Source organism: Pyrgilauda ruficollis, unplaced genomic scaffold, assembly GCF_017590135.1.
Source record: "Pyrgilauda ruficollis isolate IOZ18807 unplaced genomic scaffold, ASM1759013v1 scaffold51, whole genome shotgun sequence".
NCBI classification, from domain to species: domain Eukaryota; kingdom Metazoa; phylum Chordata; class Aves; order Passeriformes; family Passeridae; genus Pyrgilauda; species Pyrgilauda ruficollis.
Window position 1 is genome coordinate 1,835,310 of NW_024526711.1, and position 17,692 is coordinate 1,853,001.

The 17,692-nt window shown below is 36.8% G+C and overlaps 1 protein-coding gene across 1 annotated transcript in view; it reads right to left on the minus strand.

Moving 5' to 3' along the window:
• The window catches only part of ME1 (malic enzyme 1), a 155,018-nt gene that overhangs the window by 76,227 nt on the left and 61,099 nt on the right, over positions 1–17,692 (minus strand). The window contains exons 4-5 of the mRNA XM_041480404.1: positions 12,639–12,714; positions 11,291–11,452 (exon numbers count right to left, since the gene is read on the minus strand). Of these exons, the coding sequence (XP_041336338.1) occupies positions 11,291–11,452; positions 12,639–12,714 (238 nt within the window). The remainder of the gene's footprint in view (positions 1–11,290; positions 11,453–12,638; positions 12,715–17,692) is intronic.

Below are 17,692 nucleotides of genomic sequence, written 5' to 3' on the forward strand. Positions count from 1 at the left end.
AGAAAGTTAGCTTCAAAACTAGCATAATAAATTCCTTGTCAGACTGATCTTTAAAGCACCAGAGTTCTCCTAGTACCATGCTTGTGTATCACCACCATAGGGATTCATCAGGTTTTTCTTTTAAATCTACATTTACTTAGGCACCAAGTAGCAGCTGTCACAAGTAGCTCATAACTAAGGCATATGATTACTAGGATGAAGGGGAAATAATTTCTGATCTTGGAAAAATACTGAGGAAAATTATAGAAAGATCAATTTCCTGTGTTAATTGTGCCAATCTGAAAATAATGGAATGCTTTCTATGAACAGGGCACTGTCACCATGGATGAAGTACATGTTCTTTACAGAACAGCTTCTCAAGCATCAGAACAAGCTGCCCAGGGAAGTGGTTGAGTTCCCATCCCATCCCTGGAGGTATTTAAAACTACATGTGGCACTTCAGGACACGGTTTAGTGGTGGACTTGGCAGAGCTGGGTTAACAGTGGGACCCAGTGAACTTATAGGTCTTTTCAAATCTAAATGATTCTATGATTCAACCTGCTACCAGAACCATATCTAGCAGGGTTAGTAAGGAGAACAGGGAGGGTAATTCATTGTGCATTTTAAGAAAACAAAACAAAGCAAAACAGCAAGATAAATATTCTGCATTATGTTTAACAGTCTGAGAGACCTCTCCTGATGTTAACATCTGTCTGGAGGGATAGGGACAATGCCAATTCCACAAATGCCTGTAATTTGAGTTGGAACTTGGAAGACACTCAGAAACATGGTTTTGGAGGAAAATTTCATCAGACACAATTTTAGCATGCATAACTCTTTTACACAGTAAAACTGAAAACAAATGGTTGTCTGCATGCCAGTGGCATTTCTTGAAAAACTTAATTATTTGTCTATTGAGAAAACAATAGTCCTGAAGAATCCAACATCGTTTAGGACTTCAGCACATTGTGCTGCATGTAATCACTAATATTTTAACATACAAACAATAGTCAGAAAGAAATCTGAGAAATCTCATGTATTTTATTAATATAATTTTAGAAGAAATCTCACAAGCAATCTCCTTAAAGTCCTGATATCTACTTTCTATAAAAGCCTTTACTGACTCACAGAAAAGGCTCAAGTGGACCATTAAGCTCCCTACACAACTGACCCCCTCAGGCACCACAGAGTTAATGACTACAATTTCTTCTTCATGAACCACAGCTGCTACATGGCTAAAATCTCAGTCACATATTCTGTCACACATCAAGAAACATGTTAGAACACCCTACACTTTGAAATACAGCTGATGAATAATGGGAAGCGGAAGCTATAGAAATAGATTACTGCAACCAAACTTTCAGAAGTTTCTTGCTCTCAAAAAACATGAGGGATGACATTCTAAAACCTACTTAAAGGTCCAGCCATAAGTGCTTATAATAAATCACAGAAGGTGGCCAAACAATACTCTTTAAGAAGAGCCCAAGCAGTACTCCTTTGACCCTGACATCCCTGTCTCCTGTGCTGACATTGAGACATTTTCTTTCTTAGAGCCAAATGGGTTGGACCTCTTCCAATACCAACAAGTCACATCAACAGTGTCCCCTGGACTGAAAAAATATGTGGATATTATTTTAGTGCTGGCATCTCAATCTGTCATATCGCTAGTCAAAAAAAGAAAAAGTCATTCTGTGCACAAAGTACACTTGCTAGTGCAAGGCCAACAATTGTAAGAGCACCTTTACAATTCAAGTGTGACAAGGTTTGTCCCAGATGTTAGGCTGTCTTACGTGGAGCCATAAATGATACATATTTTCCCACCTTCTGTGACAATAGCTCTATTTGTACCCATTCCTTCTCTTGTCTTCCCCACTGCCTGTGAGATTGCTGAGGAGGTTGACAGCAGTTACTGTAAAAGCCAACCAAAACAAACAGTATCTGTTGCTGTCTTCTGAGCATAAAAATTGGAAATGTCCAATGTATCCTCAAACAAAGTCTGCCATCAATTTAGTCTATGGATATTCATGCATGTTATCCAAAATAAGCATTTCCAGATATGAATTTCTGCCCACTTTCATAGATCGCCTTGCTCTGGAAAGTGAAGTAAGAAGAAATTAAATGGACTGACAGAACTGCCTGTAACATAAGCACACAGCTCGTTCTCTCTAGTGTCAGCTGAAACTTAAATCCTGTGTCACCACCTATATTCTTTCTTCTAAAACCCTTTTTTCTTCAGCTTCTCAGGTCTTAAAAGTCATTGCCAACACATTGTTTGGTACATGTGAAAATCTGAGGCACCACCTAGTTTTGTCGCATTTTCTGTGGTCTAACAAAATAGAACATTTCACAGAAGAAATAATCATAAATAGCAAATTTCACAATAATAAATTAACAGTCTCAGAGAAAGAATACCATATATTCCTAGCCAAAATGACAATATTTAAAGGATGAAAATAGATCAAAAGCGGCAGAAAATTGCTGAGGTCTTCTCACGCACTAAGCAGTGGAATGGCATTTCTCCAAGTGCAGTAGAATGACACTTCTCAAAGATAACAAGTTTGTTTAATAAGAGGTTGACATAAGTTCAAAACCAAGTTTCAGGCTCTGTGAAAGTCCCCTGAGTCACACAGTAACCACGTATCAGATGCAGAGAGAAGCAAGTGAAGTGCAAACTGTGTATGAATTCATGTTAGCTAACTTAAGAACCTACACTGGATACTTCTACATCTAAACTAGTCTAGACTCTTTTTATAGTCAACAAGTAAAAAAAAATATTAAAAACTATTTGAAAATACAATTTATCAGACCCATCTGAGACAGTTCCTCTACAAGAAGCAGCACCTGTTCCCCTTACAAAATTAGCTTAGGAGGGCTAGCTTAGGTTAAGATGAAAAGCTCCACATCTCTTTTTGGGTATTTCTGAGCTTACCTGGTTTGGCTCCAGACTCTCAAGACTAATCATTCAAACACAAGATTATAACTGTCCATTCCAATGAACCCTAAGTATGGGAAAGAAAGAGGCAGAAATATTGTTGCCTAAGTGGGTATACCAGAAAAGTCTAGATTTGGGTTTAGTACACAGGCAACATGGAAAGGCTGGATGGTTACAAGAAGACTGCAAACATATCTTTAGTAATTTATGAAAGCATAAGAGAACTTTAGGAAAGGCAATTTAGAATGATGGTGGATCTAAGTCCGGCACTGAAATATACAACAATATATTATTTTATACAACATGCATCTTAAAAAGATCATATGTACTGGAAAGTCTCCTTTAATTATACTGGAACAACTGGATGAATTTTTAAAAATGCAGTAACATTTTGTTGTACAATAATAATAGTAAGTTCCTGGTGAAAAAAAAATCTTTCCCCATTGTTTTTTTATGTATTTAGAAATGACTGGAAGTACTTTTGCTACTGACAGGAAATGAGGATCAATGTATTTTTCACCCCCTATTAGGGTAAAAGAAGATGAGCACCATAACAGTAGTAATGTAAACACAGAATGCCTTTCTACTGCAATAGTAAAGAACAAAGGCCATTACAAGTGACTGCAACATTCAAGAAAATGCTGATAGTGTACATATTTTGAAACTAAGAAAAATATTTAAAGAGAATAAATGTTTAAAATCCAGGCCCATGTATATTTGAGTTTTATTGGTAAAAGCACTGGTACTCCCAGCTGCTGATGTATGCCTAACAAAATATGAGAAAAGCAGCTAAACGAAAACAAGAGAGGAGATGCAATATGCTCCCCTGGGAAACCATGTAAAGAATAGCAAATGATCTTCTGCATTTGAAAAGAAGTCAAAACTTTTAACAGCTCTAAATACTGTGGGAAATGCTGTTCCCCTCTGGGCACAATTACTTCATAAAAGGGGTAGGCAATGTTTTGTGTTTCAGCTCTCAGTATATCATTAGTAGAAGGCATTCCCTAGGAAGCAGAAGATATTTGTACACAGTCTTCTTGAAGGTTTAATAGAGCACGGAAATACATAGTAAGACAAAAGATACAGAAGAAAAAGTAATTTAAAAATTGCAGAAGGCTAGGGACAAAATAGACAACAAACTCAAAGAGGTTTCAGAAGACTGAAACACACTGGAAATCTCAGTATCTTGCATAAATCTAGATTTATTACTACACTTACAAATTCTCAACCCATCTGAGTAAAAATACTGAGTAAAAATAACTTATGAAATTTTCAAGTTGTGAATGTATTACAGACATATTGTAGCTATTCAATAAGAGCACTAAAGAGCAAGAAAAGAAAAACTCTCAAAAATTACTGACGAACATCCGCTGTCAGATACTCATGATCCACTCCAACATGTCACCCACCAGTCCCTGCACTGAGGGAAAATGATGAGTCTGGATGTAAGTGCCATCCCTTCTCCAGAGCATTTTTTAAGTCTGCAAGTGCAATATGGATGCTGACACAGTTCCAGGTGTTCATGTTACTTAAATAAAGCATGTTTAGGAGAGATTGATGATGCCATATTTATTTTAGATGTGGATCTTTTGTAACACACTGGAAAGATAACACTAAACCCCTCAATTTTAGAACATGCATCTATAAAATCAGTGTCCATTCCCTCTTCTAACACAAACTCAGTCCACTTCAAATAACTGAATTGATTTAAAAGGAGACTACAGATTCTGACAAAATAAAACAGTGTGGAGTTTTTCTTCTTCACAATGGCTAGAGAGGACTTTAAGCTCAGATATCACTTTACTTTTCAATACTTCTTGACACTGAAGAGAGAATGGAAAAAATTACTCATGACACTGACTGTAGAGAAACTTGTATCCAATCACATTGTTTTCTTGCCAACTTGAAGTTCAGAAAGGGGAAGAAAAAGGAATGGACATTTATTTTCTCCCTTCCTCAAGTGCTGACTGTATACTACCAGGGAAGGCAATACAGCAGCAAGATCTAAGGGGAAAAAATCCACTTGTAAAATAAAACTTAACTGGTAAAGGAAAGTGCAATTATCTCCTACCAGAGTCGCACAGACAGGCAGCAACCAAAAAATAAAAAATACACAGAATATTTACTCCATCAATAGTTTTACAAATGTTAATTAATGCTTGGAACTCAGCACCATTGAGCCACACCATTACCTGTGAGCACTTTCCTTGGCCTATTTTGTGGAGCATGTAAAAAAAGCCTCTTTCCATCACCCAGGTTAATTTGGTCAGTAACATTTCAACACACCTAAATGAAAAGCTGCACATCTGGAAACCTGTTTTGATCACACATAGTGTCATTTGTATTGCAGAAATATGCAAAACTACTAGGGAACACACTAGAGAATATAACCTAGAAATGAGATTCTCATATATGCACCAGATACAAAAATAGACTCTTTTTACATAGATGGGACCAATCTCTATTCACAGAATTCAGGAAATGTTACTGCTATGTTACAGTAAAACTGTCACTGAAATGTCTCCAGTTCTAACAATCATCATTCAAGGGGAATATCACGGCATTTTCCAACCGGGCTGTGCCCGGTGGGGTGCCACGGCCAGGATAACTCAGTGCAGGCTCAGAACAGGTCCGAACTCCCAAGCAGTTCCCAGCTGCAGGCAGCCAAGCAAGCGATAGTGATTTCAGCTCCTAGTGATTATCAGCTCTCTGTGATTTCAGCTCTTTTGCTTGCTTGTGCCGTAGCAGCAGACGCAGGGAGAGAGAGGAGAAGCGCTGTATAAGGTTCCCTAATTCTTTATTAGGGTGTCTTTTATTTAGAAATCCCTGCAGCTCTGCACAATTTAAATTATTTACTTGACACATTTATATCTTTAGATTGATAAGGTATGAAATTGCAGGTTTCCTCTACAATCAGTTTTCTACTGTCCAGGTTTCTATTTTGGTTGAAATATGAGTAATAAAATCAGGTTTGTTTCTGTTTTCTCATCAGTTTTCATTTGCATATTTATGTGTAGGTACTCCTCAAGAATACGAATTTTGGAAGGCTAGTACTAATTCTTACAACAATTGGAAATAATATGGGGAAATACAGAAAGCTAACTAGGATAAGTTGAAAAGCTGAGCTTGAATTTGCACCTCAGCTTTTCTGGACTGCATATTCCAGCACAGATGCCTGTCATTCCTCCAGAGGAGTCAGAACTGCCAGCCCAGGCATGCTCATTGACCTATTTAGGGCAACTGTGAGAACCATGACATTCCTGTACTTCAGTATTTTAGTAAGTTAAGAGAAAAAAATATTCCAAAGCAAGCATGCAGGAAACAACTTGAAATAGCAACCCACAAGTCCCTGAGCTGTCACAGAGGAAGGAGTAGCTGCCCTAACAGCTGTCTGGCACATTTCTCCCTCTTGTGCACTTTTCAGTGCTTAAATCATAGAATTATAGAATTACTTAGGTCGGAAAATACCTTTAAGATCAGTGAGTCCAACTGTCAGCCCAGCACTGCCAAGTCCAGCACTAAACCACGTCTCTAAGCACCAACTACATAGCTTTTAAATACCTCCAGGGATAGGGACTCTACCACTTCCCTGGGCAGTCTGTTCCAATGTTTAACAACCCTTTCTGTGAAGAAATTCCTCCTAATATCCCATGTAAAACCCACCCAGTGCAGCTTGATGCCATTTTCTCTCATCTCTTATTACTTCGGTTAAGAGACCACATTTTTAAAAATGTATCTCTTTGGAGAAGATACACATTTTTAAAAAGCAAACTGGCCATCATGATTCATCTGCACATTAAAGCATATATGTTACCCGTTTTTTAGCTGTCTACACAGGGCAAGAGAATATTTGTATGTCCAGCTTCCTTGCAGCCATTGCAGCTGCAGCTGGAATGACCTCTGACCCCTGGGCAATCCACATGGCACTGTGCTGGTGCTCAGAGCACCATGATGTCTTCTGCTAGAACTGCCTGTGTAAAAAGTCCTGTCAATATGAGCTGTCCTGGCTTTTCCACATTGTGTAAAGGTATTGTTTGAAAGAGCTGGATGCTTTCTACCTAAACTGAAATTCATGGTGAATGGTTTAAATTTAAAACTAACACACAATCTTTCCAAATCTCCCACAACTGGCCACTGCCAGTATTGAATTCACACATGTGATTAGTTTAGAATTGGTCTGGCAGCCATGAACTTGTCAAAGCTTCTTTTCTAAAGTATCAAATAAACACAGTTCTCATTCCTCTGCTAAGCATCCAGTATTAGATTAAAATTTTTATGGTCAAAATAAACCTTTTCACCATTGGTTTGACTTCTGTATAACACAAGGCATCAGTTTTGCTAGATTTCATTACTCCTCTCTCTGGATAATAGTACTTTAACTAGACTATGTCTCTTTTGTGACCCTTGAACAATGAAATATTGCCTCCAAGTCACTGATAAAGATATTGAACATTGCAGAGCTGAAAAAAACCCCCTGAGATAACTTAAACCCACAAGTGTTTTATTGTTCCTCACAGAAATACATATTTTAAATTGCATTTTCTCCAGTAACCCAGGAGCCCTTCTTTGCTTTTTCATTATTCTTGTTTCTTAAAAGAAACAGTAAGAATCCAAATGTCTTTCAAGGGTAAAAAAATAAGTCAACCAAAATTCTGTAAACTCTCAATGGACCAGAATCATTGCATTTTCAGTAAGAGCCTTACCTTTAATCTAATCTTCCTGATTTTTTTCAATTCATCCCAGATCCACCTAAGAAAAAATTAGTACTTCCTCCACACCCAGCATGGTGGAGAGAAAGCTTTTACTACGTCTTTTTTAAAAATAACTGACAAAGCATTATTTGGACATTCTGATTTAAAGATCTTGACAAACTTTTAAAGCTTTTTCAACATATTCATTTGCTATTAATAAAATGGGAAATATGAATTCTTGCCAAAAAGAACTAGATAGATAGATAAAACTTACAATTAAGAAGTATCTACCATATTTATAGGGACAATCTAATACTTCCACATGTACCATCACTAAGGATAAGCATCAGGAAAAACAGAAAACCTCATTCTTACTATTCATATTTTCATTAAGTTACTTTTCTTTAGTGTCTTTTGCTTTTTTATTGCCTGTAGTTTTTGACCTTGGTTTCTATTACTAAGAATTGGCTCTGCTGTTTGGTTTGTTTTATTAAACTGCCAGTTTTCACATCCCTTTAAGCCAGACTGATTTTTAACCAAGGCTTGTCTCAACATTGTTTATTTTGTGAGAGTTTATTCACATCTTTTAAGCAGAAAACAATCATCACTCTAATTTTGATGTTTAAATGTTTCCCTTTGATCCAGCTTGATTATTTTCATCCTTCTTAAACCATCCCGCTTCCAGTGCTGAGCATGTGTTTCAGGTAGATCTCCACTAAACTGCAGATGTGTGTGTCTTGACAATTACTCCTTTTTCTTCCACAGTTGATTTTTTTAAACATTGCAAGGTAATTTAACATAGATTTCTGCAAAATTAGATGAACACTCAAGATCCAAAGATCATACCACCTCAGGATTTCCAACAACACTTTCATATCAGCACTCAGAGTAATGCCTCAGTATGTTTTCATTGCATTGAAATCCCACCTAAGAAGCACCACCCTCACACCTAAAATATACATGTCTACTGGTAAGGCATAACTTTTAGTGAGATTGCCATGGTTTGTAGGAAATAACTAGCAGTACTCCAAATAATATTTTAAATGCTTTGAATAAAAATGCTCCTCAGTAATTACTCGCCCTGTCAATACCTTACAAAACAGGCCTGTTATTTTTGGCAGCAGTCAACACCACTTCTTTTGGACACTCAGTCCCACACTGACTACATGGAACCATTTACTGGCTTGGTCACACGGGACTTTCTACTAGGTCAAGTTTTTAACCATAAATATGCAGTTTCCATTTCTCTTGCTTATTATCTAGGCAACTGTGTAAAAATGTTCTACTTGCTTCTCTTTTCTTTCCTCGATTTTATGAGTAACAGGATAATATCCTAGATAAAAATACCTCTGCTAAAACTAACAGTAACAAGGACTTTAATAACCATCTCAAACTGAGTGAGTTGTTCCTCAAAGTTAAGTGTTTTGAGTTCTGTACACAACAAAACAATATAGCATGACAGCTTGTGAAGTTGGGGGTTTTTTGCAATCTGCTTTTGAGTAAGAATTAATCTTTCTGGAAAATTTGCAGGTTGTGCACCTCCGCATTATAGTTGCCAAAAGTACATTTTTAAAACTTCCTTTGAAGAAGGGAGGCCCCCACAGAATGGGAGAAGAAACTAATCTAAATGGAAAACATCTGCACATTTAAAAAAACATGTTCATTATAATTATTATTTATATATGCAGAAGTTGTAAGAGTGATTTCTATTGTGTCTTACTATGGAAAATCCTGACTAGACTAAGAAAATACAGCCTAAAAATACACTTATTTGTTCAAGAGTAGCTTTAAAGATAAGGAATTGCAATGCAATTCCATGCCAGCTTGGCCTAATATAATCAGCTTAACCAGCAAAATATGGATGCTTTTTGGTCATTTCAGTTCTCTATAGTGACTCATCAACTGGTTACATGAACATAAGTGTTAAGGAGAGAACAGGTATGTGCCACTGGGTGAGAGGAAGGGTGTTAAGGGAAGAAACTAAGAGAGATGGTGCCCCAGGATCCCTAACTTTGACTAAAGAAGCCTGAGAACTATATCCAAGCTCCCATTAATGAATACTGTCAGGCCCATGTCATGTAATTAGTTAAGGGGTACAGCAACAAAGTCACACCTGTTCACATCCCAAGAGCCGAATTCAGAGGTCTCATTCCCTATAGTCCTAATAAGAAGCCATATCCCAAAATGGAAAAAAGCCAAAAGCCATCATCCTGATCAGAAGGTATTTCAGAGCATCTAGAAACTTCAGGTCACACAAATTTTATGCACATTGTAATACTTTGTGTGCCACTCCTTCATAGACATTCAACTCAATGCTTAATCACAAGAACAGTGACATAAAAGTTGGGCTACTAGCATGGATAAGCCCATTTTGCTGTTGCTGTGTGCATATATAGATGTTTGATATCTTTCAAGCAAATAATATGCTACAAAAAATATAAAATTACAATGAAACACAAGCATAAAAGCAAAATGAAAAGCCTGCTGAAGTGTCACAAGTAGCCGATGCAATTAACTGCCGAGAAACATTCATTAATAGATTACAAAACTGGCCCAACTACTCAAAACCAAAATAACTGCTAAAACCAAAAATAAAAATATTTTATAGCTAATGAGACCTATATGTGAATTGATATGTCTACTTGCTACAGCTCTCAGATACATCTCACAAGAAAGCCTGTGTGTTTTTAGAAGGGGGATCTGGTGGGACAGAGAGAGAGGGGAGCAGATATTTCTTGTTCAGTAATGCTTTCATCATGCAGTGTCTAAATGACCCCACTGGGGCAGGGGTGAGGGTGTGTGTGTAAAGCTGAAGATGCACACACCCAACCCAAAAATCCAGAGGCCCAAGCTAAATTTACTGGTGCAGGAACTTTGTTTAGCTATAATACACATCAATCTCTGATACATTTATCATGCACAGAGTTTAACGCATGTATCATTTATAATACAACTTCTTTACTTCTACAAAAGTGTAAATACATTGCAGGTGATTTTATTTTTAATTTGACATCATTCAGTCTTCAAGTATTCAAATATTCTTTCAGACAAAAAAAAATTAAAAAAGGGAAGATCAAGGCCAGGTAATCCCAAGAGTACTGGAAAGAAGAGAGCCAATTTTCAACACATTTAAATCTCTGAATTTCACACAAATGGGAAGCCAAGTTAGAGGGGGTAAGGTCCACCTACTTGAAGCACTAGAGCCTCACTTGTGTGAAATTTACAGTGCTTTTCATAACTAAAGGGAACATACAACTGAATTAAACAGGCACATCATGCCAGCACAGATCAAACTACAGCCTCAAGCAGTTCACCAGCATGAGGGGCATAGTTATTCTGAATCTGAATTCAAACCTCACATTGAAAATCACAGTAGAGAAATTCTGTGACAGAAGTGGAGAAAGAATGCTGCCTTGAATTATATTTTTAACTCTATCATCCTCCTTTTCTTGAGAGCAAATTTCCTATACCACATTTTAACATGTACAGTGTATGCAGCACATTTTTACAGACAACAGTGTCCTTAATTACTTAAACATTACAGAACAGTCTACACTGCACATTAGGATGAGTATATCTACACTGTATATTAGGATGAGACATTTTCCTTATGACTTTTTAGTTTGCACATAGTCAAAGCCAGTATTGTAACAAAAACCTCTCACTACACCTCAGAAAAGGATTTACCTCATTATCTGTTCCCACATCCAACATCACTGGTAGACACTCATGAGGTTTTACTCCTCCACATGCTGTATAAAGTGCCAGTTTACCAACAGGAATGCCCATTCCATAACAGCCAAGGTCTCCAAGCCCAAGAATACGTTCACCATCAGTCACCACAATAGCCTGGAGGAAGAAATGAAGGCACTGTAAAAATCACTTCCTTGCCTGTATGTACCAAGTATTCCATTGTTTTCTTACAGTCATTTTTTTGTTTTCAATGTAAAAACTGTAACAGGTGCAAACAAATCAATAGTACAACAAAAGCAAAACCAGTTATATTTTACTGTGGTTTTGTTACACTATTTTAGACTCTTGCTTCACTGTAAATGGGACTTTCATATAAAACTTTTAAGAATACACAAGAGAGGTATTTAGTATTACATTACAAGAGAACTGGCATTGTTCCCTCTCACATTTTTCTGTCAACAGTATGAAAACAGAATAGGAAGGGAAAGGAAGTTATCCACAAAAAAAGAAGAACCACAAACTCCTGGGTTTTGTCATGTCTGTTTTCAGCAGAACCAGAGCCAGTCACTCCTACTGGCCTTTGTCACAGCTGTCTACAAGCACCTGGTTCTTACGCTTCAAAGATCTATGTCTTCCTCCCTTGAGTAAATAACACACTCCATCATACTTATACATATCAGGAAGCATGTGCTCTCATTGACAGAAATATAATAATTTAGTAAACCCCAAAAACTGTCTATGCTAGTAAGAAAGACTTTTCATAATAAAAGAGAGAAATGCTCAGTATGGCAAACAGCTGACAACACAATAATTTTCTTGTCATACTCAGTAGCAAGCCATTTTAATTGGAAATTAAAGATTTTTTTTAAGAGAGACCAAGAAGCACTTTAAGTGGAGAACTACTAATTCAAACTCTAGAGTGTGGTTGCCAAGAGATCATGTGGGGTCTCTACCCTTGGAGATACACAAAACTCAAAGGCTGGACCCTGAATAACCTGTCCTGGCTGACCCTGTTTGAGCAGGAGGATGGCCTAGATGAGTGCCTTCCTACCTCAACCACTCTTTGATTTCCTGAAATGCAGAAAAAGCATTCAGGTTTGGGTTTTTTTTTGACATAATATTCCATATAATCAACCAATTAATCTATAAAGGACACCTATAGCTAAAAAACTAAATGTTAAATGCCTCAAACTTTGGCTGTAATAGCATTCGTTCTGTTGAAAAAATGAATTAAGAAATCACCAAAATATACACTGAGAAAAAGTTTATAAAAATATTTTAACCAATTCATCTTGGTTACAAAACAGCATCAGCTTTGTTATGCAACTAAAACCGTGCTTACCTTGATGACACTTTCTGGCCAGGATTTAAGCATTGTAGCAATGTGACCCCGGTCATGGATAGAAATAAAAAGACCTCTGAAAAAAAAACAAAAACAAAAAACCTTTTCATATAAACAGGTAACTAAATAATTATAAATCAATGTAATATAAATAAAATAAGTATGACCCAATCAAATAATACATTAAATCTTTGCAAATGTGTTCCTAACATAAATACAGTTTGATAATAAGAGCTTAATTTTGTATGAATAAGTAAATTAATCATCTACATTTAGAAGTCAGAGAACAAGTAATTCAGCAAAGATTTACTGAGCAGAGAGAACCTCTAAGAGTCCTCTCTGAAACCAATGCACTCAGCACTTGGTCTGTTCAAATGTGCTCATTAGCTGACCCTGATCACAACATGAGTGCCTCCTAGGACAGTGATCACTACTGCCCCAGCAGCCCTAACATTTACAAACAAGAATAGGCCAAAGCTTTAAGCTATGAACAAAACCAGAAATAAGATAGATATTATCATTACATAAAATAAATCATTACATAAAATAAAACATTCACTTATGTGTTTAGAAAACAGTCTCCCTATTTCATTCGATTGCCATTTTGAGTCCACTCAGAGTTCATTTAATTCCATTTATTATCTGCTTTTTTCATGTGAGATAGTAGAAAAATGCCATCTCTCAAAACCCATGAATGCACTTAAGTGCAACCTCTCAAAATCCACAAAAAAAACATCAATGAAGAAGCCCATTTCAAAGATGTCTTCTCATAATTACATTTTGCATTAGTAAGTATAAGGCATTATCTTTTACAATTATTCTAAAGCATTTTCCATTACCTATTTTAAAATTTTTAAAGTAAAAATTAGAGAAAACTTTTGAAAAAATAATTGAAATCTTAGTCTACCAGAATATGACCTCACATTCATACAAGTGGGTCTTATAGGTCTAAATAAAACTAATAAATCAGGAAAAGGCTTATCAGATATGACTGCACATATACCAAGTCAAGCAAAAGATCTCCTCCAGTGTTAAATGCATACCAACCAAGACAGCAAGAATTACCAAAAACATTATATATAATTTCATATGTTTAAATATTTCAAACATATTAGATGATATGTTTATCTATAGCTTATAATGCAATTTGTATTTTTATATTGATTTTTTAATTTAATATTTAAGTGTCTCCTTCCCTCTTTGATGTCAAAAATGTGCAACTGAAATTCTTTATTATTTAGGACAAAAGGCAATGTAAGCCACACTGTGATTAACCAAAATATTTTATTTTAGGCATTTTCCCCTAGAACTATAAATTCTCTCACCCTGGCATTTCTAATTCATTCTCTGTGTCCATTTCCCATGCTCAGAACTAACAGACCAGGTTGCATATTAATGTATTTCGGTTGTTTCTTAATAAGTAGCATCTGTCAGCAAATTAATTTCTCCAACCCAGTGGAGGCAACAGGTCTTCAGGTACAGGAGGGTTAATTTTACCACACTTTGGAAGGGTTCTGGTATTGCACACAAGCATACTTATTTGTGAGCCAGCAACCTGAAAAAAGATGCCCCTCAACAATGAAATCCATAAAACAGCAAAGAAAAATACATGATGCTTCCTTTCTGATGTATTCTACCGTGCATCATTTTATAAAACAGCCTGTAAACTGTTAAATCATAAAGTACATCTTATCAAAATTGCTAGCCTCAAGAGACAGTTGTGACAGATGAGTGTGTGAAAGCAAGCACAGAGTGCTGGAAGAAAGCGATCTTGTGGGATCACTCCTCTCCTTGTCTCCATTCTCCAATTTACACCAATCTAATAGATTTGTGTTAAATGAAGCAAGATTTTGTATTGATTTTCTAAAGAGTCAGAGCCCAGCCCAGTGTGCCAAAATGCCCTCTTCCTTGCAAGCTAGGGAGAGAGGTCACCGTGGAATAAATTCCCCAGCAGAGGAAAATAAAGGCAGGCTGGCTGCTCCAGAAGGAATTTTGTTAGAACATTTGTAAGGACCTTTGAATAAGTATTGAGAGCGTATTTCAAAAACCTGTTCAAGCAGGATCAGATTCAAGCCACAAAGGAAAATAGAAGCTGAAGTGTAAATAGTGATGTCAAAAGCATTCCACTCCCCTCTTTCTCCCTTTTCCTCTATTATTTCTGTAGTTTAGTAAGACATTTCTGGATACACTGGCCTGACCAAGAAGCTGCTCTTAAATTTAAGGGAACAGAATATGAGAGGCGATTTTTTTTTTAATTCTTTTATCTGGATCTCTTTTCATTATCCTTCATTTCTTTAACTAAAACACTTTTCTTCCGTAAGGTACTCTCTGCAAGTAGGTACACCAGGTTGGTAAGAGGAACCCTGACTTGCAAAGGTGTCAGCCACAAGAATACTCAGTCAGTATTACTGGGACTGAATTCACTGCAATTCTACCTGCAGACAGCCATCAAAAGGTAGCACTACATGTGTATTTTTTCATTTCCATAAGGCCATGCTATAGCCCGGGAAAGTACCAACTGCATAGGTTTATTTTAAGTGGGATAGGGCTGAGAAGCTGAAAAGGTAGTCAGCAATTTGGCTACCTAGCAGACATTATAGCTATTTTGGGGCTGTCATAGCACAGCTACAAGAAGAATGAAGCATGGGCAAGCTAGATGATTTAAACTGGATTCAGTTCTACATGGATTTCAATCTGGAAATATGACTGAATTATCCATTTGAGTATAATGTTAATGATAAAAATAAGCATGGTCATGCCAGTGATGCACACCCTGTTCTGCTGTACGAGGAAGAGAGGGCCTGCAGGATGTGCACTTGTCTGACAAAGCACTTCAGAATGGGGCCGCTAAAGCAGATGGACAAGTAATACATCAAATCACATGAAGAAAGAAGCAAGATACAGGGAAAATATTATGGAGAAGAATATGCTGCTTGATTTTCAGTGTCCACATATTCACATTTCTAAGAAGAAAAGCAACTCATGGGGAAGCAGGATTAAGTTCTCTTGCACACACTTTCAGAGCACTCCAGGTTGGCAAGCTCACTGGAAAAGCAGCTGTAGGTTTTACAACACAGTGTGGTCCTTTCTATTTTAATTGGTATCTCGATTATACATAGTGTCTTTTCTTGCAAGACAAGAAGGCCAATCACCAAAACTGAGTTAAAACTGTTCTGAAGCTTGCAGTCTCAGATCAGTCTTCTAATTAATGTGTTCATTTTGAACATGGCGCAGTGCAGATTGTCTTGCTTAAGCACATACGATAGAACTCGCCTAAGCACATACACAGAAGTGCTCATCTAGAATCGGTTTGCCCCAGTGAGCCCCCAGCTCGGCACCGGCTGACACCAGCCCAGCCAAAGCAAGCACTGCTAGTCACACCCATTTTCAGCTAGCCAGAAAATGTATGAAACTACAGCAGAGGAATAATTAGGCAAAGAAGTAACTACGCCTTCTTTGTTCTCAACACACCAGCAGTAAGGCTGAAGAGTAAGGGGGGAGCCCACATGAGGACATCCAAGATCCACTCAACAAAGGGTGGATCTATTTTGGGTCACTGAGCTCACTACACTGTAGCAAATTTTACCAGTTATGTGGAGGTCATTTTACAGCACATGATTTGGGTCTGTTTTATTAAAATTCTCATCTATGAGAACAAAGTCAACAGAATTAAATGGAGCATTTGTTTATTATGCTTTGAGAAAGCAAGGATCTACCAGCAATGTATTTGTCTATTTTCTATTAAAGAACAGTTTAGGAAAATGTGTCATTCTAACAGAATAATCCTTTCTTTCCTCTTCTTATAACAACAGGAGGCAATCTTAACATGTCTCAGAAAATGCCAAACATGTTTAATGAAAAGAAGTTCAGACTTTTCTCACAACCCCACAACCCTGCATATTCAAGACTGTTATTTGAATTATGAACTGTACATAGAGTTACAGTAGAGGTGACTTCACTTCCCCAGGCAGCCTAAACCAACAAGCTTAATAATAATAATTAAAAAAAAAAATCTCAGGGGCAAGACAGTTTATTTCTGAGCCTGCTCTTCCAAACTTGTGCACTTGGCAAGGAAGAGGTAAACTATTTCCCTGGTCCCCATTGAAATTCCCTCCTATTTTTAAAATCTTAAAAAGCAATACAATTGTACTAGGAACTTTGTACTAGGAACTAAGAGTACCTATATCCTTCCCAAAGAACATTCTGCTCTTTTTTCACCACATTTCCAATTGTGACTGTTTAACGTGGTCTCATTTCTTCATTTAAAACATCCTCAAAGTTTTCATTACACCTTACCATAGCAGGTTCCTTTGCACTGCAAGACCACTGAGGCCTGATAAATACAAGAGATGGGCTGATTTAAGAAATGCAGCTGTTGACAGCTTTGTTTATTTTCTTTACCTTTCCCTTTATACGGGGATGAATTTCATACACAGGTATGTTTTTCAATATATAAAATAGTTGATGCTGAAATAGCAGTTGCTACTGACTGCCAGCCTGAATTCATCAGTGTTAAAGAAACCCGGCTTTACATTTTCTAGATGTGGCACACTCAAATTGTATTTAAACAGAAAAATTTGTTAGAAGCAAAATAAAGATTAAATCAAAAACAAAAATCAAAAATAGGACAGGAGCATTAAAGGAACAGTAGGCACTGCTAAAACCTCTGAAAGTGTGGAGCTATACATGAGTAAGATGTAGTTCATAAAAAAGTAAATTCTAGCAGCATATGAATGCCAATGAGGGTAAGATAATCCTGAAAAGACATAAAAGTTTATAAATATCATGTGTTATTTCATGCTTAGCATTTGGTTTTGTAAATGACTACTGATTATAAAATTTGTTTTGTAGAAGACATCAAATACTCTGAAAGACAGATGCTAACATCTGCCAACTCCACTTTGCTATACATAAAAGAATAATGAAAGCCTCCTGTATTTTTATAGCAACTCAAATGCCCAATTTGGCATAAGACTGTAGGGAAATGATTAAAATACAGAAAAACACAGTCTTCATAATCCCTGTAAATGGGAAATGCTTGTGTCAAGGAGTCT